The sequence below is a fragment of the Phacochoerus africanus genome, chromosome 8, assembly GCF_016906955.1.
Source record: "Phacochoerus africanus isolate WHEZ1 chromosome 8, ROS_Pafr_v1, whole genome shotgun sequence".
In the NCBI taxonomy this organism is placed as follows: domain Eukaryota; kingdom Metazoa; phylum Chordata; class Mammalia; order Artiodactyla; family Suidae; genus Phacochoerus; species Phacochoerus africanus.
In genome coordinates, this window is record NC_062551.1 from 95,589,177 (window position 1) to 95,615,553 (window position 26,377).

Consider the following 26,377-nt stretch of genomic DNA (forward strand, 5'->3'; position numbering starts at 1 on the left):
GTCATAACTGACCCATTCTCTTCCTTCCTCACCATGTCCCCCCCGCCCCCTTCTCTTGGTACAAACTGTCTTTGTAACTGGTTTGGATTCTTGTTGTCTTTGTAACTGACCTCACTGTTTGTATTATACACTTGTGTGTGAACTATCTTTTTTCACAGAAGAATTTTGGGAATAGATTATACATTCTGTATTTTCACACCTCCTTGCTGAGTAGATAGGTACTAGTCAGTAACTAAAGGATTTGATAACATGTCATATAGCTTATGGTGCAGTGTGCTGTAGTTTTACCATGTGCTTAGGAAATTACATCATTTGTTCTTAATATAAACCTTGTAAAGGTGATAGAATCCCCATCTGTAAGCAGATGAGTAAAATGAGGCTCAAATATGTCAAATGCTTTCCCAGCTGGTGATTTGACCCTTAGCCTGGGAACTTCCATATGCCACAGGTGCTGCCCAAAATTAAAAAAAAAAAATTATTTATTAAAAATTTTTTTTTAAAGTTTGCTGCAATTCCTGTTGTGGCACAGCAGAAATGAATCCAACCAGTGTCCATGAGGATGCGATTTCCATCCCTGGCCTTGCTCAATGGATCAGGGATCTGGCGTTGCTGTGAGCCATGTGTAGGTCGCAGATGTGGCTCAGATCCTGAGTTGCTTTGGCTGTGGTGGAGGCTGGCCTCTGTAGCTCTGATTCTACCCCTAGCCTGGGAACTTCCATATGCTGTGGGTGCAGCCCTAAAAAGCAAAATAAATAAATAAATATTTTTTTTAATTTAAAAAATTTAAAAAGTCTTCCCAAAGATAAAAATTTCTAAACAATAGTGACATATGAAAAAGAGACTGCTACAAAACGATCCAGTACTGACCTTCCTCCACATTTACCGAATAAACTATTCCCTCTTTAGAAAAGCCTTCTTTAAATCCCATCTCCTCAAATCTGCACTTAACCTCAGTTTTCTCAGTTGAAATGTGAAAATAATTGCTTCCCATTCCATGTATTGTTAGAAATGTTCTATACACTGTCCAAGAGGGTAACCTCTAGTCACATGTGGCTTCTTATATTTAATTAAAATGAAATAAAATGCAAAATTCAGTTCCTCAGCCACGCTGTCCACATTACAAGTGACTAGTGGCTACCATGTTGGACAGAGCAGATACAGAACATTTCCATCGGTGCAGAAAGTTCTACTGGACAGTGCAATCCTAGAGTTAGGATTTGCCAAAAATCAGAGAAAGTGGTATGACTGAACTGAAAACCCAGGCAAGCGCCTGGTTGGTTTTAAGTAAGAAGATTCAGTGGGTGAGTGGGAAGCAAGCTGACATTCAGAACAGTGACATCACAAAGCACAGCTCACAATGGCTCCTGAACACCTGGACTCCTAGACCTCATTCCCTAACTCATATCTAGGTTCCTGAAGCCTCTGCACATGTAGTTCCTGGAGCTGCTTTTATTAAATGTCATCTCCATCTTCTGGCTGGGACGTCATCATAGATTATCTCTCTCTGAGCTCGATATGGAATTATCTACAAGCAACTCTTATGGGAGAGACTAGTGTGCCTCAGCAAACAAATTTGGGGCGGCTAGATAATCTTGCTCCAGCTGTGCAAGTTCTCCTGGGGATTTCCTTTTTGATTTTATTGGGAATAGGAGTATATGCCTTATGGAAACGAAGTGTTCAGTCAATTCAGGTTATGCTCTTTTGTTATGGAGAAATTTAAATTGTTATGAATTGAAATTTGGTTAGTTCTCTCCCATAGTGCTGCCATCCAGTTTTAAGACCATGTAGATGAGCAAGAGTGAATCCTTGTCTCTGAAGTTGGTTGAAACTAGATTATCCTTAAAAATTTCCACCTACTAGGTTTGGGGCATAAAAATGCTTTCTCACAATGATCTTTGGCTTATAATGAAACAGATCAAAGAAGTTCATAACCTGAGATGGCAGCCTTACCTCCAGATTTATTTGATCATGTATTTGGATTCATCTTTATCTAACTGTGTGCCAGACACCATGTGGAGTACCTTTTAGGGAAGAGCACTGAAAGTGGAACTGGGATCTTTTTTTTTTTTTTTTTCCCCCTTTTTCTTTTTAGGACCGCACCTGCGGCATATGGAAGTTCCCACGCTAGGGGGCGAACCGGAGCTGCACCTGCTGGCCTACGCCACAGCCATAGCAATGCCGGATCCAAGTCGAAACTGTGACCTCACAGATACTAGTCAGGTTCTTAACCCAATGTGACATGGGAACTCCTAAAACTGGGATCTTGGGTTTTGCCTCTCTGTTCTTACTGTGCCATTACTCCGTAACTGATTGAGGAGGAAAGTATATTTATTTAGTCATCAAGATATCTCCATGGAGTTCCCGTCGTGGCGCAGTGGAAACGAATCCAACTAGGAAACATGAGGTTGCGGGTTCGATCCCTGGCCTCTCTCAGTGAGTTAAAGATCTGGTGTTGCTGTGGCTGTGGTGTTGGCTGGCAGCTCCAATTGGACCCCTAGCCTGGCAGCCTCCATATACTGCGGGTGCGGCCCTTAAAAGACAAAAAGACCAAAAAAAAAAAAGATATCTTCATTATTTCCTTGTTTTAACAAAACAAATCTCTGTGAATATACAGGGGCTCTTTGGGGGATTATGAGAAATATTTAGGATTTTATATACTTCTGTTTAATCACTAATAATAATAGCTATATTTACAATAAAGCTAAAATGCTTTGAAAATCCCAACAACTCTGTGAAATGGATAGAGGTTATTTTCCTATGAGAAAGAAGAAACTGAGGTGCATTGAGGTTCAGCCTCAATTTGAGATAGAATTTAAAGGGGGCTTTTCTCAGAGTTCCCCTGTGGCTCAGTGGGTTAAGGATCTGGCTTTGTCACTGCTGTGTCATGGGTTTGATCCCAGGTCCAGGAGCTTCCAAATGGGGTGGAGAGAGAGAGAAAAAAGAGGGCTTTATTAAAGAATAAGTGGTTTACTTGGTAAATGCTGAGAGGTTATTACTGGATTATTTCATGGAATTCACCTATTTTCATGTCATTACTATTGAGAAATCACTCACTGCATTCTCTTAAACTCTTGAAACCCTGCATGGTAGATAGGGCAGGGATTATTATTTCCATTTTGTAGGTGAGGGAACTTGGTTATCACTGACCCATGTTGACATAAACTGAGAAAACTGGCAAAACAGATTTGAACCCAGTTTTCAGGATTCCAAATTAAGTTCTTTTCCAAAATCTCATTTAATAAAGTCCACTGACCTAAATCCCTAATAGGGATTTTTGTGTCTACATATTCATATATGTGCATTTCAATCAGCTAATAGAAGAATATAAGGCAAAACACCAAACTCTTATTTGTATTTCTAAGTTCTGCTCTTGTTTGATTAACATTTAACCCAATCAGAAAGATGAATTCACACCCCTTCAGACACCTCAGCTAAGAAGAAGAGGTGATGTAACAGTGGTTAATAAACTCTGGAGTCAGTCCCTTGGGGCTTCTCAGTCCCACAACTTGCTGTGTGACCTAAGAGCAATCACTTAGCTTCTCAACCCTAGTTTGCTTATCTGTAAAATGGGTTTGCTAACAATGCCTCCCTCGGGGTTTTGTGAGGACTAAAGGAGATATTGCATGTATAAAGCTGAGCAGGTAATAGTACTCAACAAGCAGTGCTAGTTATTTTAAGGGGGAAAAAAATATGATTGTTTTTATTTTCTAATCCTGGCAGGAATCTGTCCTAGCATATTAAAAAAAAAAATTTTTTTTTCTATGACCAGGAAGTCCAGTCTTTCAGACTGCTGTGTCCTGAGAGAATAAACATGGAAATCAGAATTCCTAGATTCCAGTCTTGGCTCTGCGATTTCCAAGTATATGACCTTGGACAATGACAGGGTCCAGATGGGAAGGTGTCTAAAGGATTATCTAGTTCTGTTTTTTTCTACATAAATAGGCAAGGAAACTTCTAGCACTCAGAGCCTTGCCTGTGGCAAACTTTTAGTAAATGGTATGTATTATTATAATCTTTATTCATTAAATGCAAACAATAATCCCTGACCTGCCTACCACTCCATTTTGTGGTGAAGAGCAAAAGACAACGTAGGTATGAAGATGTTTTGTTAAACAGAAGGCTTGGCATAGGACTGAGGGATTACGGTTACCATTTAGAGTATTGTTTTTGCATTTGTGGAAAACGGTGGCATTTCCCATGAATAAACAAGTAATGTTCACCTTCTGTTGTTTTCATTTTAGAAAATATTGTTGTTTATAATCACACTCTACAAACTTTACAAGAAAGGCTCAGATTTTTTTCAGGCTTTGCTGGTCAGCCCAGAAGGGAGTGCTCTCCCAGTTCAAGACAATATCTTCCTATCATTCGGTCTGCAAGAGAAAATTCTGAAAAAGCTTCAGACGGTGGAAAACAAAGTGAAAGACCTGGAGGGGATGATCATTTCCCAAAAACCTACCACAAAGAGGGACTGTTCCTCTGAGGCCTACTGCAGCTGCTCCGACTGTCAGAGCCCCTTGCCGACATCAGGGTTTACATCCACATCTGAAATGTGATGGACTCCAATCTTTTCCAGAAAAGCACTGTTTCCCTCATGTGTGTGGTGGTGTTATCAATAAAGATAGAGAACTATGTTGAAATTACCCGGCCAGGACTGGCTCTCTATTTGGCAGGACCCAGCTTCCACTTGTGTGTGTGGTGGGGTCACATGGGGAGGATTGTGGTGGTTTAAAATGTCAGGCTAGGAGTTCCCGTTATGGCTCAGAGGGTTAAGAAACCAGCAAGTGTCCATGAGGATGTGGATTCATTCCATGGCCTCGCCCAGTGGGTTAAGTATCCAGTGTAACCATGAGCTATGCTGTGGGTCGCAGACTTGGCTCAGATCCCTGGCGTGGCTGTGGCTGTGACTGGCAGCTGCAGCTCTACTTTGACCCCCTAGCCCAGGAACTTCCATTTGCTGAAGATTTGGCCGTAAAAAGAAATCTGGCAGTCTGGCAACCGTAAGCAACCATTCAGAAAAGGTATCCATGGGAATGGGAAAAGAAGGGGGAGTGGTCAGGGATATGGCCTTGAACTCCATGTCGAAGAGGCTGGATTAGATATAATAAGAACTGCAAGAACGTGGTTTTTGTTTTTTTGTTTTTTTCGTCTTTTGTCTATTTAAGGCCACATCCTTGGCATATGGAGTTTCCCAGGCCAGGGGCCGAATTAGAGCTGCAGCTGCCAGCCTATACCACAGCCACAGCCACACAGGATCCAAGCTGCATCTGCTACCTACACCACAGCTCATGGCAGTGCTGAATCCTTAACCCACTGAGGGAAGCCAGGGATCAAACCTGCATCCTCAGGGATACTTGTTGGTTTTGTTACCTCTGAGCCACAATGGGAACTCCCAAAATATTTTATTTGGTGTGCAAATAAACAGTGATTTGTTGGTATGCTGAAAAAAAGCTGCTGTGCTATTAAACAGAAGACAATATAGCAGTTTTCCAAGTGATGTCTTCCTAAGGTATTTCTGCAGGTAATTCTGACCATAATTTAGGTTCAGTGCATGGGAGTTAAAGTGCGACCCCTGTATAAAGACAAGACTTCAATGTATAGTGCAAAAACAGGTTGGTGAATACAGGGTGAGGCCAGAAAAGGCTTTGCAGAGGAGGTGACAATGAGTTGTCCCATAACGGGCTATAGAGGCAAACAATGAAATGGAAGGTGTTCCTGCTAGTGGGGTCATCACAGAGCCATATGAAAAAAAGAAGATGGCTTAAAAAAAAAAAGAGTTCCTGTTGTGGCTCAGTGGTAATGAAGCTGACTGGTATCCATAAGGATGCAGGTTTGATCCCTAGTCTTGCTCAGTGTGTTAAGGATCCAGCATTGTCATGAGCTGTGATGTAGGTCACAGATGCAGACTGGATCCCTTGTGGCTGTGGCTGTGGTGTAGGCCAGCAGCTGCAGCTCCAATTTGACTTCTAGCCTGGGAACCTCCATATGCTGCAGGTGTGGCCCTAAGAAGACCAAAAAAAAAAAAAAAAAGGATGGCTGGCCTAGAGGACAAGGAGTTTTAGGGTGACTGAAGAACTAGCTATTTCTAGAGCTACAACAAAGAACATTGTTTTTGGGGAAGGACACAGTAACTTCCTCCTCAAATCAGCTTTAATTCGTGATGTGAACAGAACAGATGGGAGTTATCAACAGTGTGCATTATCTGACAGTGTAGGTGGGAAGGTTTTTCACTATGCTGCTGCTGAAGGAGTGCCATGCAATCTTTTAAAGTCAATGTCTCAATCTTTTGTGCTAAATTTCAGTGCCTTTCCACATAGTTCCAGTGTTCTTGTCTTGGTTAATGCTCTGGGGTATATTGAAAGAAAGTCAGAAGGACCTAGAAGAGTTGAGTGATTCAGGTAATGAAGGGCCTTAAAGTTGATCCTATACTGTTGGGAATGCCCCACTGTGGGTTTTTAACAGGGGAGTAACATAGATCTAGTATTCTGGGCGGTAGACAGAGAATAAAATGAGCTTGGATTTCCCTAGTGGCCTAGTGGTTAAAGGATCCAGCATTGTCACTGCTGTGGCTCAGATCATAGCTGTGGCATGGATTTGATCCCTGGCCTGGGAATTTCTGCATGCCACAGGCACAGCTAAAAAAAAAAAAAAATGAATACGGCGAGCTAGATGCAAAAAGTAAAACAGGTTGGCTGCTCTCTTAGGATAGTGTGGTAGAAACTGAGGGGTCACAGTGTGGTAGAAATTGAGGGGTCACAGTGTTTCTGGCTCTCAGTTCCCCAGAAGAGATGTGTGACCCACACCACAAGTATAAGGGGTCGATACCAAGTATTCATTCTTACTGGGGGTCATTCTTTTCTTGAAATCAAAGCATTTATGTCTAGGGCATCAATTGAGAGATCTTGGATGCTTCGCACACAGAGAATCAAGGCAAACTAAGAAAAGGGCTTGAGAGCCATTTTATCATTCAGGCTAGGCGAGGTGGACACCTTACCCCAGTGTCCACCACCCTAGGGAGGAGAAGTCTTATCCACCAAATTCAGTCTCTCTTCTTTGGCAAACCCTGACAATAGCCTGTTTTGAGGATCTCACTTCAGTTTCCACATAGACCGTCCCATCTGTTAACACTATCCTTCTGAAAAAGGTGACAAGTTACTATTTACTTTCCATAATTTACTTCTCCCTCCAGTGCTACTTCCCTAGTGCAAGCCACCATTATCTCTCACCAGGATTCACAAAATGGCCTTCAAACTGGACTCTCTGCTTCCATCTGTGTCTCCATTCAGTTTATTCTCTAGCTGGTAGCTAAAAAGATCACATGACTCTTCTGCTCAAAACCTTTCAACAGCTTATATTTCACTCTGATTAAAGATCAATGTTTTTTAAAAATTTTTTTTTTTTGGTCTTTTTAGGTCCACACCCACAGCATATGGAGGTGCCCAGGCTAGAGGTCCAACCGGATCTGCAGCCGCCGGCCTACGCCAGAGCCACAGCAATGTTGGATCCCTAATCCACTGAGCAAGGCCAGGGATAGAACCTGCATCCTCATGGATTCTAGTCAGATTCACTTCTGCTGAGCCATGACGGGAACTCCCAAGGTTTTTTTTGTTTGTTTTTCTCTGCTTTTTTTTTTTTTTTGGCTTTTTAGGGTCACACCAGCCGCATGTGGAAGTTCCCAGGCTAGGGGTCAAATCAGAGCTACAGCTGCTGGCCTACCACAGCCAGGGAAAAGCCAGATCTAAGCCAGGTCTGGGACCATGTGTAGCTTGAAGCAACTTGGGATCCTTAACCCACTGAGCAAGGCCAGGGATCAAACTGCATCTTCATGGATACTCGTTGGGTTCTTAATCCCCTAAGCCACAGCAGGAACTCCCAACGACTTTTAACTACACCGGGCACTCTCACTAAGAGGTATTTAGGAGTTGAGAAATTCGAGATATTGTTTACTGCAACACATCTTTGGCATTACAATATTACTTTAAATATTTCTTAGTTGAGGCTGCAGATTTAGCTCAATTTATTGTAAATAATAATTATGCAAATTAACACCAGTCTCTGGTCAAACCACCTAATTAAATCAGACTTATCTTCAATCAGAAAAACGTTCAAGTCAAATCAATGTGTTAACAGGCGTTACTGTGAGCATGTTGCATTTCTGAATTCCAAGACAAACATGGCACTGAGCCTTGATAGGAATTTGTCTCTAGAAAAACACTTTCACTTCAGGTATTTCTAACCTAGCTATATACTTTACCCAACAGCACACTCCCTTAGGCAAAATGCTGCCTCTGACTTTGCTTGGGACGTAAGAGTTGAGATCTTTAAAGGAAAATTCTCATTACTACCACCAACATGCCCAAATTCAGAACAGCCCAATACAGGCCAAGATACTGCACTTATAACGTCTAGTACTGCTCTTAACTATCCTTTTAGTCTTTTAAGATATCCCATGGATGTACAGACCACATTCTGAGAAGCACTAGTTCAGAGGAATGATTTCTAGAGCCTGGGAAGTCGGCTCCTCTCTGATTCTTCCCAGCTACCTCACGGCGGGATCCGTGGCCCACTCTGTCCGTTCCGGCTTAGCCTCTAATACCAGTGGGATGTTCCCGGCCGCGGAAAGCACGGCACAGGCTGCACCCAGGCAGGGCATGCCCCAGAACGAAGAAAAGTAATTGCAACTCGGGAGGCTAGAAAGTCGAGAGCTCAGCATCTCAGTCGGGCCCTGAAGGGAAACCGGAACCCTCGGCATGGACCCTAGGTGGACGGGAGCGGGAAGAAAGTTGGTGCAGCTCAGGGGGCGCAGGGGCGGGCGGAGGCCGGAACTCCGCGTCTGGGCGCCGGCCCTCCTGGGGCCGGAAGTCAGAAAGGCGGGGCTTATCTTGCCTCCAGGCCCTGGGCGGCCCTAGGGTGCGTCAGCATGGGGAGGAGTGTTCATGTAACACTGCAGGCTGAGCGAAGGGAGTGGGATGGGCCGGGTGTCGGTATAGGGGCGCTCGGAAGGGACGAATATCGCTGTGACACTGCGGGGACGCTTTGAGGGGACCGGAGTCGGTGTGGCACCAGTGCACGCTGAAGGAGCCGGCGGAACCGGGTGGCCATGGGGATGTGGGCGTCGCTGGACGCTATGTGGGAGATGCCCGCCGAGAAGCGTATCTTCGGGGCTGTGCTGCTCTTCTCCTGGACAGTGTATCTTTGGGAGACCTTCCTAGCACAGCGGCAGGTGAGCCTAGACAGGGCCCACCTGACCCGACACCCGGTCAGCTCTAGGCCAGCCTCAATCTCGACCCAAGTACCTGGATGATTGCTGTGACCCCAGCACCAGCTTCGACCTTCTGGGTCCCTACTGAGCCTCCTAACCTGGCCCAATGGCGGGGTTGGCCTGGAGAGGATCTGGTGCCTCAGGACCTTTTCCCGCAACGTAGTCATGGGATCCGGGCAGGTTAGGGCCTGATGAAAGGCAAGGCAGGGTTGCCGGCTTGTCAGGCCTCAGCTCTTGTAGCTGCCCAACAGCTTCCTTAGGATTCTCGGCCTTAGACGTACCTCCTTTATTTTTGGCAGCAACCCATAAGTCTTCACAAGGAAGATGCAAAAATTTTTTGAATTACAGCTTCCCCTTATCCTTGTGTCATGTTCACATCAACCATAGGACTCCTGAAAATAAAAAATTCACAGTCCTTCCAAGGACTCTTTCCTTAAAAAAAAAAAAAAAAAGTATATTGTTATTGCTCCAAAAACAATATTTCTTGTTTTTCTTAAAGCATCTTTGTTGTTTTTGTTCAAATAGTTTAAACAGTAAAGTAGAAAGTGAAAGTTACTTAACATTACCTTGGCAAGATATAATAAACAGTTTGATGGATGAGAGAGTTGAATTTTTTTTTGGTTTTACAGCCACTCCTGTGGCATATAGAAGTTGCTGGGCCAGGAATAAAATTGGAAGCAGCAGCTGAGGCCTATGCCACAGCCACATACGAGATCCAAAGCTTGTGGCAACACTGGATCCTTAACCCACTGAGCGAGCCCAGGGATGGAACCCGAATCTTCAGGGACACTATGTGGATTCTTAACTTGCTGAGCCACAAAGGGGACTTCGAGAGCTGAACTTTTAAATGAGATGGATTTTAAGTAACCACTTTATTGCAGTCTTTCACTGGCTGGTTTGCTTTACCTACGTTGTTCCATGCTGTCACTGAATTACATCAGTGGTTAGGATAACCTTTTTTATTTATCTATTTATTTTTTTGTCTTTTTGGTATTTCTTTGGGCAGCTCCCGCGGCATATGGAGGTTCCCAGGCTAGGGGTCCAATTGGAGCTGTAGCCACTGGCCTACGCCAGAGCCACAGCAACTCAGGATCCGAGCCGCGTCTGCAACCCACACCACAGCTCACGGCAACGCCGGATTGTTAACCCACTGAGCAAGGGCAGGGACCGAACCCGCAACCTCATGGTTCCTAGTCGGATTCGTTAACCACTGCCCCACGACGGGAACTCCAGGATAACCTTTTTTTTTTTTTTTTGTCTTTTTGCTATTTCTTGGGCCGCTCCCTGGGCATATGGAGGTTCCCAGGCTAGGGGTCCAATCGGAGCTATAGCCACTGGCCTACGCCAGAGCCACAGCAACTCAGGATCCAAGCCGCGTCTGCAACCTACACCACAGCTCACGGCAACGCCGGATCCTTAATTCCACTGAGCAGGACCAGGATCGAACCTGCAACCTCATGGTTCCTAGTCAGATTCGTTAACCACTGTGCCACGACGGGAACTCCTGAAAACTTTTTCTTGAATATTAGTCTTTTTTCTCTGCAGTTTCTTTTCTCAGTTTACATTCTTTATGACTCTTTAAAAATTTTAATGTTTCTCTGTCTGTCAAAGCCTGGATTATATATAAAGCTCTTTTTGTAGTCTAGGGATATTCATAGATGTGTTAAGCTGTATAGCACTATGTTCCCTAACTAATTCTTAGGATAGCTTCTTTAGTACAGAATCTTGTAAGTCTAGAGAAGGGCTAGACACAGTATATGATGTCCAAATTGAGGATGAGGTACTGAATACTTGTCTATCCTACTTTAATTATAAGCCTAGTTATTGTCACTACTTTTCGATAATGTCTTTATTCAGTGATGCTTTAAAGTAATGTCTTTTATCAAGGGTTTGGTAAGGTGCCCAATAATAAATAGAGAAGCCATTTATTGTAAAACCATTGTAGAAGATGCTGTCCATTATATTGTTTGGTATGTGTTCCCTGTATTATGTCCCAAATTTTTAGTATTTGGCGTAATAGGAAAGTTTGTTTTTCTTGAAGATCGGATCTGTTTTCTGTCATTCTTCAAATTTCCCTTAATTTTGGCTTTTAGGGACAGATTTAATGACTAGCCACAATATCTGTTAATACTCAGGGTTAGCATATTTACTTCTTTCTACTATCCATGGCTTTGTTTTCTGTGTTTTAGGATGTTTGTTTTTACCTGGAATAAGTGGTACTCTTTGTGATGTTACAATTTTGGCATATATATGCAAACTAAAGTATGGCAACAGCCTCGGTTTTGCTTTTTTTTTTTTAGGGCCACTTGGCATATGGGAAGTTCCCAGGCTAGAGATTGAATTGGAGCTGTAGCTGCTGGCCTATACCACAGTCACAACAATGCGAGATCCTTAACCCACTGAGCAGAGCCAGGGGTCAAACCTACATCCTCACGGATCCTAGTTGGATTCACTACCCATGAGCCACAACAGGAATTCCCAACAGCCTTGGTTTTAATTTCACCTAGTCAGCTGGTCTCGGTTTCCCTTGTTCTTCTTTTGCTTTTCTGCACCACTTGTCAACATACTTGATCAAATGCAATATTCGTGTATATATAAAGCAAATTATGTTACTTGATTGGTGTTGGTGTTACGATCACCATTCAATGTCTGCTCGTAAATGACTATTGTAATAAATAATGAGTTCGTTTGACTGTTTCCTTAAGGTGTTTTCTTCAAAATGTTTCAGAGACGGATATATAAAACAACAACTCATGTACCACTGGAGTTAGGACAGATCATGGATTCAGAAACATTTGAGAAATCTCGACTGGATCAGCTGGATAAAAGTACTTTTCAGCTTCTGGTCAGGACTCTATTCAGAGATTGAAGGCACTGTGAGTAATTTACTCATCGGAGAGACAGTCTGTCAAATTATTAATACTTTATAGTGTTTATTTTCATTTCTTTATTTTTGTATACAAAAGAGGGTACCACACCTACAAATCCAAGAATGCTTTCTTACCCTTTGTTATTGATAGTAATGCATGTGGAGCAAAAGAGGCAGAAACAATAACTCTCAGTTGAAAATTGTGGAATATGGTAACTGTCACTCTGAGGTCAGGTATGAAAAAGAATCTTAAGTTGTAAGCTATTTTTATCTTAATCCTAACTTGCCTTCCTGTCTCTCTCTCTCTCTCTTTTTTTTTTTTAATGACCATACCTGAGACATTTGGAAGTTCTCCGGACACGGACTGAATCTGAGCCATAACTGTGATCTATGCCACTGCTGCGGCAATGCCAGATCCTTTAACCTACTGCTCCAGGCTGGGGATCAAATCTGTGCCTCTGCAGCCACCCCCAAGCTACTGCAGTCAGATATATATATATATATATATATATATATATATATATATATATATATATATATTTAGCAAATGTATTTTTTTCTTATAATGATTTTTATTTTTCCACTATAGCTGGTTTACAGTGTTCTGTCAATTTTCTAGTGCACAAAAAGGTGACCCAGTTCACACATACATGTGTACATTCTTTTTTCTCACATTATCATGCTCCATCACAAGTGACCAATGTAGTTCCCAGTGCTATACAGCAGGATCCAATTGCTTATTGATTCCAAAGGCAATGGTTTGCATCTATTAACCCCAAATTCCCAGTCCCTCCTACTCTCCCCCCGACTCCCCCCAACCCCTGGCAACCACAGGTCTATTCTGCAAGTCCATGATTTTCTTTTCTGTGGAAAGGTTCATTTGTGCCATATATTAGATTTCAGATATAAGTGATATCATATGGTATTTGTCTTTCTGACTTCACTTAGTATGAGAGTCTCTAGTTCCATCCATGTTGCTGCAAATGGCATTATTTTGTTCTTTTTATGGCTGAGTAGTATTCCATTGTATATATATACACCACATCTTCTTAATCCAGTCATCTCTCAATGGACATTTAGGTTGTTGCCTTGCAGTCAGGTTCTTAACCCATTGTACCACAGTGGGAACTCTCCTGCCTCTGTCTTAAACTCTGCAACCTGTCATCCACATTGCAGCCAAAGGAACCCTGAAGCACAGTACTGATCATGTTATTCTCCTATGTATGACCTTTCACTGGCTTGATTTCTCCCTCAGGGTAAAGTCCAAATTTCTTGGCATGGTTTATGAGATTCTTTTGATTTGGCCATTGCTTATTTGAGCTCATCTTTTTTTTTTTTTTTTTTTTTTGCAGCCACACCTGTGTCATATGGAAGTTCCTGGGCCAGGGGTTTGAATCAGAGCGACGGCTGAAGCCTATGCTGCAGCCACAGAAACACTGGATCTGAGCCCCATCTGTGACCTATGCTACAGCTTGGAGCAACACCAGATCCTTAATCCATTTAGAGAGGTCAGGGATCAAACCTGCATCCTCACAGAGACTACATCAGGTTCTTAACCCACTGAGCCACAATGGGAATTCTAGCCTCATGTTTTTATTCCTTCCCCAAAATTCTTTGCATTTTTTTTTTTTTGGCCATGCCTGTGACATGTGGAAGTTCCTGAACCAGGACTGAACACATGCCATGGCAGCAACCTGAGCCACAGCAGTGACGCATCAGGTCCTTAACCCACTGAGCCACAAAGGACCTCCTTTTCCATTTCTTTATTGTCCATCTCATACCTAGCTTGGTTTCTTATGACCTTGAGTCTTTTTTTATGCTGTTATCTCTGTCTGGGGCACCCGTCCTCTCCCCCTTCATCTCCACTCTCTCCCTGGGGCCTGATTAATCCCCACTCTTCCATTAGGATTCAGCCGAGGCACCTTTTCTAAGAAACCATTTGAAACTTCCCCATCCCTCAAGTCTGGATAAGGTTCCGTTCCATTATTATTCCTACCAGAGTACTTATCACATTGTATTGAATTTGCCTGTTTCGCTGACAGACTGGTAGTTTTAAGAGGTAGGGTACTTTAAGGTCTTGTTCATTATTTTCTGCTTAGTACCTGGCATATAATAAGCATATAATTCACAGTTATTGAATGAAATAATGAGTGATAGATAATTTTTTCTTAGTAAAACAGGGCTAGTCTTCCCCCGTGCTGAAAGAGGAGAGGCTATGAAGTACAGAGCGGTGTTTCTCAGTCTTCTTTTCATGATCTCCCCTGACCCATCACCCTGGCACCTCTGTAACCATTTTTTTCCCTGATTGCCCCTCCATGAAATTTTAATACCATAGATATACTGTAGGCTGTATGTCTGTTCCGGTACTGTATGTACACACACACACACACACACACACACACACACACGTATATTTATTAAATGTAAAATGAGGAAGATTTTTTTCCTACATACCCCCAAAAAACAATTCTTGGTTTTACACCCCTAAGAACAATAGAAAGTGCATAGTGTTGAGGTTAAGAGCTGACTCTGAACTCAGGTGGCTTGAGTTTGAATCTCAGGTCTACCATACCAGTTCATGAAAGCCTCTACACCATTGTTTTGTTCTTGGTATATGTCACATATCCACTGGTAGACATTCCAAAGTTCTTTGGGCAATGTGGGTTCAACTCTGCACCTTTGAGGCCTCACGGCCTCTTTCTCCTGCAAAGCAGTGTGTTTCAAAATAAGAAACCAACTCTTGGGGCAGATCATCTGTCAGCTCAAAAAAACCATCAATAACATTGCTAACTGGAGGAAATGCTAACAAATTTCAACCAGTTGAAACCAAATTGTGAAACCAAAAACTGTCAACCAGTTATTTTACCTTTCACAGCAAAATTGCCTTAACAGCCATTTAGTTATGTAGCAAAAATGTTTGCAGCAACATATTTAAAGCAAAGAAGCTTATGGTGAAAATACTGGACATGTGAAAATAATTGAGATTGGCTATCATAATTGTTTCATCAGTTAAGGAGAAGAAACTGGCCATTTGCAGCTTTCTTAAATGATTACTGAATTGTCTAGCTAGTCACAAAATTTGCATTGACAAATATGGAATAGTAAGGCTAGTGTGGTTAGAACCAAGCTACTAGGAACCTCTCCAGTTTCCTCAAGATTGTGGAAAATGACAAAGACTCTGGAAAAGATTTAATTTGGTGTTTTAGAAAAATTAATAAATCATCTGAAGATTTCATTGCTAGTAATTAGTCTTTTCATTATTGATTTTTTATTATATTTTTACCTGTCTAAGCCAGGTTTAGTTACTGAGATATTGACGATTAGTATTAAAATTCAGTACCTTCCAGCCAAGCCAGGAAATGTAACATTATGGTGGATTATATTTGGCTTTGTTTAATTTACCTGAAGCATTTCTTCTGGTAGACAAGGCCCAAGTAGGAAATCAGCCTTGAGATGGAAGCAGAGGTGGTGATTTTAGACACAGTTCTATTTCCTCACTGATATTTGATTCTTTAAAGTTCTTTCACTCACTCCCACAAGTCCATTATACAATGACAGGAAATATACTTTCAGTCTCCTTGGTTGTCACTGGTAAACAGTTCCAAGAAAGATGGGTAATAGTTTGGTTATTACAGTTGGTGACCATGGGAATGGCTCAGTTTGTTCTAGGAGATGACAGATATAGGGAGGATCCATATATAGAAGGAGGGCTTTGAAACGTGCTGTGGCTCAAACTAGAAGCAGAACTGATGGACTAATGCTGGGAATAGTACTAGTCATCATTATAATAATTGTATGGCTAGTGATTCTCACTTCAGTTTTTTTTTTTTGTCTTTTTTTGCCATTTTCTTGGGCCGCTCCCATGGCATATGGAGGTTCCCAGGCTAAGGGTTGAATTGGAGCTAGGCTGCTGGCCTACGCCACAGCCACAGCAATGCCGGATCCAAGCTGCATCTGTGACCTACACCACAGCTCACGGCAACACCAGATCCTTAACCCACTGAGCAAGGCCAGGGATCGAACCCTCAACCTCATGGTTCCTAATCAGATTCATTAACCACTGAGCCACGACAGGAACTCCTTGTTTCTGTTTTATAAGTTCTTTTGTATCATTTTATTAGATTCCACATAAAAGTGGTAGTATGTTCTATTTGTCTTTGTCTGACTTACTTCGCTCAGTTCAATACTGTTTTGTTTGATGTTTACAACAGTGCTCTAAGGTAGAAAGTAGAGGCATTATTATTCTCTTTTTATGGATGAGAAGCAAAAACTCAGAGAAATTAAATGGCTTGCCCATGTAATGGCCAGGTGACACTGACAAATGAGAGAACCAAATTTCAAACTCTGCTCTTCTGAGTCTTTAAAATCACATTGGAGAAAGCATTTCTAAAACTCTAGGGACTGCAACATGAATGTGCTAAATTATTCCTTGGGGAATTAGTAAACTCCATTTACTATTAGATGGGAAGCATTTTGTGTTACTTTGAAATCCTATTCTATTTGAAAACAAGTTCATTAATTACTATTTTGTGTTGATTAAAATTAATTGGTTTGTAAGCTTTGGTCACAAGTGCAAAGATTAACTTAGACTTTTTTTTTTGCCACAGTACTTTTTACCTGAGGGAACATAAGAGGCCCATGTGACCAATTATAGATGCCATTGTTCACACAAACGTGACAGAACACCCAGAGATAAAATGTCCCCCATTTCTGAGACAAACTTTCCTGATATCTCATAGGTGTCAATCAAGAGCCCTCTTTAGAAATGGAATGGCTGGGGGGAACAGAGTAGGGCAGAGAAGAAAAGTTCAAATTGTAGCTTCCCTAATTTCTGCTTGTTTCTTAGTGAGCAGTTTAGCTTGAGTCTCATTTTTTCTCCTCTTTAAGATGAGAAGTAAATAGATATTAAACCATATATCATATGGCTTGTGGCAGGGACCAAGCAGGTAAGATAATATAAATGAGGCAATTAGTGCAGTGCTTGACTCATGGCAGTTACTTAGTCATTGGGTTTTCTGGGGCAAGTTTAATGTCTCTGAGTTTCATTTGCCTTATTTATAAAACAGAGATGACTGTGCTCTCTGCCCTGCTTTTCAAGACTTCGATGAAATAGTGCATGTAGGAGCATGGGACTTGTTTTTGATGGCATCACTAGTTCTTTTTACAGGAAAAGCTATCACTATAGAGAAACTTAACTGTTTACGGTGTCTTGTTGTTCATTCTCCAAAGCATGCTAAACAAGGTTTGCAACAGCAGTTTCCAAATGGATTCATAAATGCATTCAAAGTTTATATTAAAGCTATCCCTTGACACTTACTTAAAAGCTGGACTTTTAATAATAGGTGTTCCAGCCTTTCCCCAGAAGCATTATAAATCTTTATTTCTGCATTATTTATTAGTACTGAGAATAGGATGAAGGAAATGTCGTCCTAAGGCAATTAGTTCAAGACGTGGAACATTCACCATATACAGTAGCGCCAAAGCATGTCCTTTGGGAAAACAGAGTTTATATCCAAGATTGAGTTATTAAAGTCAAGTGGAAATAGCTGGGTATAGAGTTAAGGGGGCCTTTTGAAAAGCAGTTTATTAAAACAGTCATTTTCAAACTTTGGTGTATATCATGTTTAACTGGAGACCGTCAGGCCTCACTTCTGGATTCAATAGTTCTGGGGTGGAACCTGAGACTTTGCATTTCTATCACATTCCCAGATGTTGTTGCTGCTCTCCAGAGATCATATTTGAGACCTGGGGTGTTTTTATCAACCGTGCATACTGGTAAAAATATGAAAGATGAATAGCATCAAGTGTGAGATTGTGGGGAAACAGAAACACTCAGGTACTGCTAATGGGAGTGTAATTTGGCATAAACACTTTAGAGAACAAGCTGATAGTACTAAATGAAGTTAAAACTCACCATGTATAGATCTAAAATGTAGAGTATAAAATGCAAGTTGTAGAATGATGTCATTTTTATATATTCTTAAAAAGCACATATAGGAGTTCCTGTCGTGGTGCAGTGGTTAACGAATCCGACTAGGAACCATGAGGTTGCGGGTTCGATCCCTGCCCTTGCTCAGTGGGTTAAGGATCCGGTGTTGCCGTGAGCTGTGGTGTGGGTTGCAGACGTGGCTCGGATCCCGCGTTGCTGTGGCTCTGGCGTAGGCCGGGGGCTATAGCTCCGATTTGACCCCTAGCCTGGGAACCTCCATATGCCGAGGGAGAGGCCCAAGAAATAGCAAAAAGACAAAAAAAAAAAAAATTGGGGTTTTCATTTGATTGTGGAGAAAGACAACAAGTTACAACTAAGAGTTAAGGGGTTGAAAGAAATGTAATATGGAAATAAAATGAGTCCAGAAAGAATTAAAAAAAAAAAAGCATATATAAACCACTATGTTATTTGTAGATACATATGAAATGTAAGATAGTACCCCAAACCCTCAAAGCCATAAGGAACTATTTCTGAACCAATGAGAATGTTGTGCTTCTGACCAAGTGGTCATTGTGTTCCCAAGGTGCCACAGGTGAAGAAATAATACATTAACCCTTCTGTGCAAAATGATTCCACAAGCTTGGTATCTGTTGTGGGAAGTTGTGTTTCATAAGCATATATTTTAAGGGTCATTTTCCCTTGTACATATGTCTTATTCGTTTGGTCAATATCTGTGTTCACTTTATCTGCCCAAGACAAAGGGTAGTGCTGAGAAAGGGCCCTACTCTTATGAAACCCTGACTCCTACCTCAGGATTCACTTTTTCCTTACCTGAAGAAGGCTCAGATAACCCATTCTGTCCCCAGTTTGGTAAGCAGATATAATTCTCTATTTATACTGATACTTTGTCCTGACTGAAAAGGGCTGTTTCCTTTAAAGGAAAAAGCCAGTTATGGAGCCATAAAGTCTGGCTCAGATTCCATTTCTGTCACTCACTGGCTTGGAATTTTAGACAAGTTGCTTAGCTTTTCTAAGTTTAGTTCCTGATTCTTTTTTTTTTTTTATGTTATTCAATGAATTTATTACATTTATAGTTGTACAATGATCATCACAACTCAGTTTTATAGCATTTCCATCCCAAAACCCCAGTGCATCTCCCCACCCCCCAAACTGTCTCTTTTGGAAACCGTAAGTTTTTCAAAGTCTGTGAGTCAGTATCTGTTCTGCAAAGTTCATTGTGTCTTTTTTTCAGATTCCACATGTAAGTGATAGCATTTGATGTTGGTGTCTCATTGACTGATTTCACTTAGCATGATAATTTCTAGGTCCATCCATGTTGCTAAAAATGCCCGTATTTCGTTCCTTTTAATGGCTGAGTAATATTCCATTGTGTTTATGTACCACATCTTCTTTATCCTCTCCTACGTTGATGGACATTTAGGTTGTTTGCAGGTCTTGGCTATTGAAAATAGTGCTGCAGTGAATATCGGAGTACATGTGTCTTTTCGAGTCATGGTTTTCTCTGGATAGATGCCCAGGAGGGGGTAGTTCCTGATTCTTAAAGCCTTTGTTGTGGTCTTTTGGCAAAAGTTCTTTTTCTCTAAATATCTTTATTGAGGTAAATTAACATACCACGCAATTCATCCATAAATGGTACAGGCAGAAACCTTTTAATAGTTTAAACTTAGCATCTCATTTAGTTTCTATTTGTCTAAATGCATATTTTCTCCTAAATAAGATAGGTCTCTCTTTTTTATAACTTATTGTCATATTGTAGTTTCTAGTACTACTTAAATGTAACCAACATATGCTTTGTTTTATAGCTTATTCTTCTCTTTGGAGGAATCCCTTATCTCTGGAGACTCTCTGGGCGGTTCTGTGGCTATGCTGGCTTTGGACCAGAATATGAGGTATGTCATTCATTAGCATATATTTAGTGGTCTTTCTTTTTCCTTAGTCAGCTTTATATTAAAGTTATTTTTTGGCTCCTACCATCATTAGGTTTTTCTGCCTGCACAGCCCTTGTCCACCCATGCTGTGTTAGGATAATGCAAGTTACTGTAGCAAACCCCAGAATATCAGTGGCTCATCACAATAGTTTATTAATCACAGAATAGCCCAGTGTGAGGGTTTTGGGTGTCAGCAGGTGCTGTTCTTTTATGCTGCATGTGAGGCATATGGAAGTTCCCAGGCTAGGGGTCAAATCCATGCAGGATCTGAGCAGTGTCTGTGACCCATACCACAGCTCATGGTGATGCTGGATACTTAACCCACTGAGTGAGGCCAGGGATTAAACCCACATCCTTAGGGTTACTAGTTGGGTTCGTTACTGCTGAGCTACAATGGCAACTCCTCTTTTTCTGTTGTTGTTTTTTAGGGCCACACCCGTGGCATATGGAAGATCCAAGGCTAGGGGTCAAATTGGAGCTGTGGCTGCCAGCCTACACCATAGCCATAGCAATGCCAAACCTAAGCCATGTCTGTGACTTAACACCACAGCTCATGGCAATGTCGGATCCCTGACCCACTGAGTGAGGCCGGGGATCGAACCTTTGTCCTCATGGATACTAGTTGGGTTCATTTCCACCGTGCCACAACAGGAACTCCAGAACTCCTATTGTTTTTTACTCTTGATCTATCACTTTGACAAGAGTTTTAATCTCTAAGGGGACAGAGACCTTACACGTTTTCTTCAATGCTGTCACTTGGGCCTAGAAATACCGGTCACTTAGCAGGGTCTCCATAAATATTCGTTGAATGAATAACCCAGTCTGTGTGAGTATATAGATGCATACACACATACACGTATATATACTCTTATATTATATATATATATAATGGGACATAGGTTCTGAGACAATTTTAAATTTAACAATGTTTTAGAGTTCTCTTCCTGTTCATTTATATAGATCTTTCTTATTTGTTTTTTGCCATGCTTGTGGCCTGTGGAAGCTCCTGGCGCCTGTGGAAGCTCCTGGGGCAGGGATTCAACCTGCATAACAGCAGCGACTCAAGCTGCTGTAGTGACAATGCCAGATCCTTAACCTGCTGAGCCACCAGGGAATTCTGAGATCTTTGTTTTCTTCATTGGCTGCATGGTACTGGCAGTCCTCACTCTGCACCATTCTGATATACACATATTTCAGTTACCATGGTTTCGTTAAATAACTCCAGTCCCTCAACAACACAGTTCAAATTTCAGTTACCACAGAATGTTATGCAAATAGCTACATGAAATACGAACATCCCTGCTCACTCTTGAGTCCACGAAGCACTGTGCAAACAAACAAAAAACCCAATTTCTTCACTAAAAAGAAGAAGAGGAATTCTGGTGGTCCAGCAGTTAAGGACTCAGTGTTGTCACTTCTGAGGCAGGTTTAATCCCTGCCTGAGAACTTCTGCATGCTGTGGGTGTAGCCAGAAGAAAAGAACTAGGTGGATCTCAGCTTATCCTTAGGCATAGGCACTGTATCTTTTGGCAAGATTTTCTGCTTTCTAAACTACCAACAAGTGGTCTCATAATCAGTGTCCTTATCTTTGACAGTGAGGTTTGGCCCAGCCTTTTTCAGCAAGTAATGGACTTAATGACTCAGAATGCTCCAGAGTTCTGTTGCCACATTATGAATATGAGATGGAGTGAGTAGGTTCATCTCAGATAAGAAGTGAACAGCCACTCAGGATGTTTTGGTCTGGATCACTGCCCTCTTGTTGAAGGACTTTATAATGTTCTGTGTCCTGGAGGCTTGAAATGTTCACTGATAAGGCTAGAGCCCATAACTTACTGCCTTTGAGATGCTGTGAGTCCTTTCACTGTATAGTCTCTCTTATTCCTAGGATGTTTTCCCTTTCTGAGTCAGAATTGGAGATTTTCTGAGAAAAGCTACTGGAGGTTTGCATACTCTCCAGTTTCCCTGGTGTGACTGCCACACCTCCTTTTTTCAGCAGGAATATTTTCTTTCCTTAACTCAGTCACCTTTCTAAGCTTTAGCTCCCCGTTTGTCAGTTAGGAGTAGGAAGTCTTAGAGAAGGGTAGTAAAAAGTAGCATTTTGAAGTTGGATTATAAGAATTTTTAAGAGCATAATGAATTTGAAGTCTTACATGAGAGAGCCATTATGAGGGGTGTTTTTTGGTTTGTTTTTCATTTTCTTTTGTTTTGGCCATGCCCATGGCATGTAGAAGTTCCCGGGCCAGGGATCAAACCCAAGCCACAGCAGCAACCCAAGCTGCTGCACTGACAATGCCAGATCCTTAACCCACTGCACCATAAGAGAACTCCAACAAGTTCTTTAAGTAGAGAAGTGGAGTTTTAGATTTATCTGGTATGTATGTAGGATGGGTTGGAAGGGGAGGGATTAATGGACTCAAGGTGCTTTATTTTTATTTTTTAATTTTTGTTTTATTTTTTATTAATGTTATTATTTTTTTAGGGCCATGCCTGTGGCATATGGAAGTTCCCAGGCTAGGGGTCGAATTGGAGCTACAGCTGCCAGCCTACACCACAGCAACACTAAATCCGAGCCGTCTGTGACCTACACCACAGCTCATGGCAACACCAGATCCATAACCCACTGAGTGAGACCAGGGACCGAACCCACATTCTCGTGGTTCCTAGTCAGATTCGTTCCACTGCACCACAACAGGAAATCCCTCAAGGTGTTTTAAATTAATTCAAGGCTGTAGACATAGATGATTTACATATTAGTGTGCAGAAGGAACCTGCATTGATGGTATATGTTGATAAACTAAGAAAAATGGGGAGTGTTTCAGAAGACTGTAGATGAGCAAAGTCTAGATTTTCAAAAGGAGAAATGGGTAGATTCTGTGCTGAATGTGAAACTTGATGCCAATGCCTTATCACAATTCTTAAATGAATTATTAAAGAAGAGATTTGTGAACTTTTAGAAAAGGTTGAGAGCCCAGTTATAATCCAGGGTGACTTGTGAAGGGCACATGATAAAACATTTTGTAGTTAATCTGAAAAACCAAAGACAGAGGAATAGCCAGAAAAATTCTGAATAAGTAAAATAATGAATGGTAAGTTTTACTCTTAGATATTAGAACATATCCTAAATCTTAAACAATGTATTTGTACCAGAAATAGACCTAAGAGTATAGGTACTCTTGGTATAGGATAAAAGTGCCATTTCAGATCAGTGAGGAAAGTGTGGGTTATAAATTTTCTTAGGGCAACTGAGAATAAATAAAAATATTTATTTATTCTCAAAAAATAAATTCATAGTTTATATCCTCCAGGAAAAAGAAAGACTTAGATGAATTGAATATTTAAATATAAAGAAAGATACCTTGAAAATACTAAAACAAAAAGAAACTGGAGTTCCTGTTACGGCGCAGTGGAAACAAATCCGACTAGGAACCATGAGGATGCAGATTCCACCCCTGGCCTCACTCAGTGGTTAAGGATCCAGCGTTACTGTGAGCTGTGGTGTAGGTCACAGATGGGGCTTGGATCCTGCATTGCTGTGGCTGTGGCATAGGCTGGCAGCTGTAGCTCCAATTTGACCCCTAGCCTGGGAACCTCCATATGCCACGAGTGTGGCTCTAAAAAGGAAAGCAAAGCAAAACAAAACAAAAAAACCCAAAAACCAAAAAGAAACTATAAATTTTAATATGATCTAGAATTTTTAAAGCATGACACCAAAGGTAGAAACCAAGGTGGTAAAATTTGGTAGATTTGCATTAAGGTTTCTCTATGGGATAAACTGGTATTAACAGATTTAAAAGGCAGATTACAAACTGGTAAAAAATTGCCAGTGATTAAGAATTAATATATTTTATAAAGAAAGAATTCTTTATAGAAATGTATTTTTAATCCAAGAATGAAGTACCTAGGAATTGTGCTTGTTTGTTTTGTCTTATCATATCAGATTGGGAAAAAGAAGTTAAAGAATCATAGGACAGAATTGGCGAGGGGAGGGAACCTTCTCACACTGCTGTCAGACTGAAAACTAGTATAGTTTTTCCAGAGGACAGCTGGCAATTTTAGCAAAAATCTTTTGAAAGTTTGACACCAGACTTCACTTTTATGAATTTATGGGGAATGAATGAAAGGGGTTCATTGTAGCATTAGAATGAATGATTCAATGGAAGTATATATGATGGAGCCATTAGCAATGAAGAAGTAGACCTATATTATAAATATGGAAAGACAGTCATGATATGTTAAGTGAGAAAAGCAGGTTTTCAGACAATCTGTACAGTATGGTTGTATTTTTGGAAGATTGGATACTGATTCAGTAGTTTTGAGGAAGATCCTGGAATTTGTTTTTGTTCATTTGTTTTATATTTTCATTTTTGGCCGCCCTATGGTTCCTGGGCCAGGGATCAGATCTGAGCTGCTGTTGCAACTTCTGCTGCAACTGCAGCAGCACCGATCCTTTAACCCACTGTGCTGAGTATCGAACCTGCATCTTGGTGCTACAGAGATACTGCCGATCCCATTGCACCATAACGGGAACTCCTGGGAATCTGTTTTTTAAAAATTTCTCATTTCCTGTTTGAGGACAAATGCTGGAATAAACCACCCTACCCTGTATGTTGTAGCTGGACAAATCTCCTTTCTTCCTCTTTCCTTCTCCCTCTTCCTGTGTTTAAAAATAGTGGCTATATCTTTACTATCAAGTCAGATACACTTTGGTGGTATACTCACACTTAAAATAATTCAGTTTTACGCTGAAGGGTAAGAGGGAGAGTGATAGTGTGGTGGCTCTCTGCCTCTTCTGTGCCTCATTGCCCTTTCCCCCTCCCCACATATAGCCCTTGTCCTCCACTATTATAGGAAAATATTTGTAAAGAAAAATGTATTTCTTGGCTTGTGATCTCCTAAAGACCTATTGTAAAGGCAATTAAAGTAATTTATTTTTATTTTTTAATTTTTTACAGCCACACCTGTGGCATATGGGAGTTCCCAGGCTAGGGATCAAATTTGAGCTGCAGCTGCTGGCCTGCACTATAGCCACAGCAACGCCAGATCTGAGCTTCGCCTGCGACCTACATCACAGCTCACGGCAATGCCAGATCCTTTAACCCACTGAGCAAGGCCAGGTATCGAACCCATATCCTCATGGATACTAGTCGGATTTTGAACCCAGTGAGCCACAATGGAAACTCCAGTTATTCTTGAGGGTAATTTTCTCTATTAGTTTTGAAAACGTTAGCACACTGCCCCACCTGCCCTGGCCCAGCTTTTTTGGTGCTCGATTAGGTTTCTCTGTCTAGTTCCAACAAGGCCAAGCATCTTGTCATCTTCCACACTTAGGGTGCTTTGTCTTTGTTCTTGCTTTTGCAAACTGTGTGGAATTCTTCTGTGCCTCTTCTCTCTTGTCCCACTCATTTATCTCCTTCTTCAGAGTGGACTTCCATCAGCGGTGTAAGCCTTCCTTGAATGCACCAGCATATGGCTGTCTCTCATCTTTAAGTTCTTATATAACCGTTTTGTCCATATGACTTCAGTTAACTTTCATAGAGTGCCCATGTAATAAAAGAGGGAGTGTTTTATTGGCCTTGTTATCTTGCAAGTAAACTCTGAGGGTAGAGGTGATGTTTCAGACCTTGTATTATCCATAGATCAAGCACATTGCTTAAGTTATAGTAAGTACTCAGCAAATACTCACTGATTTGTTCCCTAATAATTCATTTGAAGAATGAATTAATAATACACTATAAAAACTGCCTTTTTTTCTCTTGTGTTTAGATCACTCAGTCCTTGGTGTTTTTGCTGTTGGCTACACTTTTCAGTGCGTCGACTGGTTTGCCATGGAGTCTTTATAATACTTTTGTGATAGAAGAAAAACATGGTTTCAATCAACAGGTAAGATAGAGAATGCAGATGTTCTCTTTTATTTATTTATTTATATTTAATTAATTAATTTTTCCACTGCACAGCATGGGAGCCAAGATACACTTACATGTATACATTTTTTTTCCACCTTTTGTTCTGTTGCAATGTAAGTATCTGGACATAGTTCTCAATGCTACACAGCAGGATCTCATTGTAAATCCATTCCAAGTTGTATCCGATAACCCCAAGCTCCCAATCCCTCCCACTCCCCCCCCTCCCCCCAGGCAGCCACAAGTCTATTCTCCAAGTCCATGATTTTTTCTGTGGAAATGTTCATTTGTGCTGTATATTAGATTCCAGTTATGAGTGATATCATATGGTATTTGTCTTTGTCTTTCTGACTTATTTCACTCAGTACGAGAGTCTCTAATTCCATCCATGTTGCTATAAGTGGCATTATGTCATTCTTTTTTATGGCTGAATAATATTCCATTATGTATATATACCGTATCTTCCTAATC

General features: G+C 41.2%; 2 protein-coding genes across 2 annotated transcripts in view; both read left to right on the forward strand.

Moving 5' to 3' along the window:
* Nucleotides 1-899: 899 nt before the first annotated feature.
* TMCO2 (transmembrane and coiled-coil domains 2) lies at nt 900-4,637 on the forward strand. The gene is made up of 2 exons (XM_047793513.1): nt 900-1,690; nt 4,242-4,637. Exons 1-2 carry the CDS (start codon nt 1,457-1,459, stop codon nt 4,551-4,553), a joined length of 546 nt encoding a protein of 181 aa, XP_047649469.1. The 5' UTR covers nt 900-1,456; the 3' UTR covers nt 4,554-4,637.
* Nucleotides 4,638-8,870: 4,233 nt separating this feature from the next.
* Nucleotides 8,871-26,377, forward strand: part of ZMPSTE24 (zinc metallopeptidase STE24) — a 48,153-nt gene continuing 30,646 nt past the window's right edge. The window contains 5 exon segments of the mRNA XM_047793514.1: nt 8,871-9,220; nt 11,988-12,092; nt 12,094-12,135; nt 19,881-19,967; nt 25,770-25,886. Coding sequence (XP_047649470.1) covers nt 9,098-9,220; nt 11,988-12,092; nt 12,094-12,135; nt 19,881-19,967; nt 25,770-25,886 — 474 coding nt within the window. The 5' untranslated portion in view covers nt 8,871-9,097.

Bases quoted from the DNA above. Each gene is read 5' to 3' on its own strand.
- TMCO2 (XM_047793513.1), top strand. From the start codon at position 1,457: ATGTCATCTCCATCTTCTGGCTGGGACGTCATCATAGATTATCTCTCT. The intron at 1,691-4,241 runs GTTATGCTCTTT...TTTTCATTTTAG, and splicing joins GAAGTGTTCAGTCAATTCAG to AAAATATTGTTGTTTATAAT.